Source organism: Chrysochloris asiatica, unplaced genomic scaffold, assembly GCF_000296735.1.
Source record: "Chrysochloris asiatica unplaced genomic scaffold, ChrAsi1.0 scaffold00210, whole genome shotgun sequence".
Classification (NCBI taxonomy): domain Eukaryota; kingdom Metazoa; phylum Chordata; class Mammalia; order Afrosoricida; family Chrysochloridae; genus Chrysochloris; species Chrysochloris asiatica.
Genome location: NW_006408728.1, coordinates 4,352,283 through 4,354,921, shown reverse-complemented (window position 1 = coordinate 4,354,921; position 2,639 = coordinate 4,352,283). Strand labels below are relative to the sequence as shown.

The 2,639-nt window shown below is 32.1% G+C and overlaps 1 protein-coding gene across 1 annotated transcript in view; it reads left to right on the top strand.

Moving 5' to 3' along the window:
- The window catches only part of HMCN1 (hemicentin 1), a 665,929-nt gene that overhangs the window by 382,481 nt on the left and 280,809 nt on the right, over positions 1–2,639 (top strand). Inside the window, exons 26-28 of the mRNA XM_006872707.1 lie at positions 76–270; positions 1,470–1,600; positions 1,758–1,905. Of these exons, the coding sequence (XP_006872769.1) occupies positions 76–270; positions 1,470–1,600; positions 1,758–1,905 (474 nt within the window). The remainder of the gene's footprint in view (positions 1–75; positions 271–1,469; positions 1,601–1,757; positions 1,906–2,639) is intronic.

Below are 2,639 nucleotides of genomic sequence, written 5' to 3'. Positions count from 1 at the left end.
TTTTGATATAGACCCTTAATAATGATTTGGCATTTTGTTACAAAAGTATCACAAGACTTTAATTTCTTACTTAAGGTATCCCCAAACCGACCATCAAATGGCTACGTAATGGTAGACAGTTGACAGGCAGAGAACCGGGTATTTCCATCTTGGAAGATGGCACATTATTGGTCATCACTTCAGTTACACCATATGACAATGGGGAGTACATCTGTGTGGCAGTCAATGAAGCTGGAACCACAGAAAGAAAATATAATCTCCAAGTACATGGTAAATGTGGATGATGTGTCTAATATATTTAAATGATTCCCAATGTAATATTGCTTAATATTAATATGAATAGAAACATTACCAAGCAGGAAACTGGTGGTCTAATTGCATATATTTGTTTATTTATGAGAATTATAGTTTCATGTAATTTTGTATTTTACATCATTCAAAATTCAAATGGTATGGAAAGATACATAGCTATATGGAAAAAGCCTCTTGTTTTGATAACTACAGGCAAGGGAAGTTATCAAATTTTTTAGTGTGTATTTGTGAGTGTGTGTTTCCAGACATTTTAAGCATATACTAGGAAATATGAATATATAATATTTTACCCTCTTTTTATACATAAAATAGGAAATACATATGGTTGAATATTATACATATTGTTCTACATCTTGCCTTTTTCACTATATAAATTGATTTTGAGTAGTTATTCAATATTCCTAGCTCTTATATATACATACACAGCATCTCATTGTATGGTAATACCATGATCTATTTAACCTTCCTCTAATAATTATGAACATTTTGTTTGCTATCAATTGTTTGCTATTTTAAGTGATGTAATAAAAATCTTGTACATGTGTCATGGTACTTGAGTCAAATTATATATACATTGTACATTTTGATAGAGATTGACTTCCATAGGCACCAGGCAATATGTAATCACATCAGCAGTGAGCACCCATGAGTTTATTAAGGCTTTTGCACTTTGGTTTTTTGAGAGATATGGAATGGAGAGGTTTGCTTCAAGTTTCTCCCTTAAATGTACTTTTAACTTTTATCCTAAATTCAAAACTCTGAAATCCTAAGTAAAGTAAAAATGCAGTAAGGATTGTTGATTATAAATATATTTCTCAAGAATTTTTTTCATTTTATAATAATTTATTTGCTTAAATATTACTAACCTATCTAGCCATTAGATACCTAGTGTAAATAATATTTATAAACAAAATTTATTATAAACTATCTATCTAGCTCTGCTACCATATTGGTTATGAGTTGGGCTGCTAATCTCAAGGTCAGCAGTTCGAACCTACCAGCTGTTCCACAGGAGAAAGATAAGCCTTTCTGCTCCCTTAAAGATTTACAGCCTCGGAAACCATATACAGGGTCGCTATAAGTCAGAATCGACTCCACAGCATATAACTACCACTACCATATAAACTACCTAGTCATACTCTTCTTTCTTTTTGCAGTTCCTCCAGTAATAAAAGATAAAGAGCAAGTAGCAAATGTGTCAGTTTTGCTACATCAGGGGACCAATCTCTTTTGTGAAGTTGAAGGTACTCCATCCCCCATCATTATGTGGTTTAAAGATGATGTCCAGGTAATTGGAGACCTCCAAATATTTATAACTCCTTGACTTAATACCTGAGAAATACATTTTTCATTGTGAATCATTATTAGTAATAAAGTTTTATTTCAATTTCTAATTACGCATTTTTATGAAGATTGGAAATAATTGATCATTTTGACCCTCATAGGTGACTGAAAATAGCATCATTCAGATTGTGAATAATGGGAAGACATTAAAGCTCTTTAAAGCCACTCCAGATGATGCAGGAAGATATTCCTGTAAAGCCATTAATATTGCAGGCACTTCTCAGAAGTACTTTAACATTGATGTGCTAGGTAAGTAAGACATTTTTTTTAACCGTTTTTTTTCGGTGGTTTTTTTATGTAGAACTATGTTGATAGTATGGAAGAGCAAAAAGAAAAGAAGAAAGTGATGGAAGATATAACAGGTTTTACCACTTTATTCATCCTTAATGTTGGTCCAGAAGCTTATGGTATAGAAAGTTTGAAGACATCTATTTCATGGAGATATCTTTGAGCATTTGGTACTATCCTATGCATAAAATAGCAAAATTTTAATTTGCCAGTTTCTTCAATTGGATGATCAGGAAATAATGTGGGAAGTAGCTATTGAGGGTAGTTCAGGGAATATTCATGTTGTTGATGTCTCTTGAAACCACTGCTAGTTTGTACTTGAACCTGAGATAACAATGTATCCACCTGCCTCTGTGTTCTTGTTTATTCCTATAAACTAAATCACATCATCTCTGACAACAAGTAATGGGAGGAAATATTGAGAGTGGTAACACTTGAGATAGATTGGGATAAAAAAGTTTTCAGTTTTGAAAATGGTAATGTTAAACTGTAATTTTAGAATTTTAGGTTGTGAATTTGTATTTACCATTTAAAGTTCACTTCATAATAAAATGGCTTATTTATGTCTTATCAACATTTTACTTATCAGAATGGCTATATGCTTTGTAAGCCTGGGATGGAAGTAAGGTACATAACATTAAAATAAGCCCTCCTGTTGAATTTCTCAAAGCCTGGAGTACTTTGCATTTTTTCTA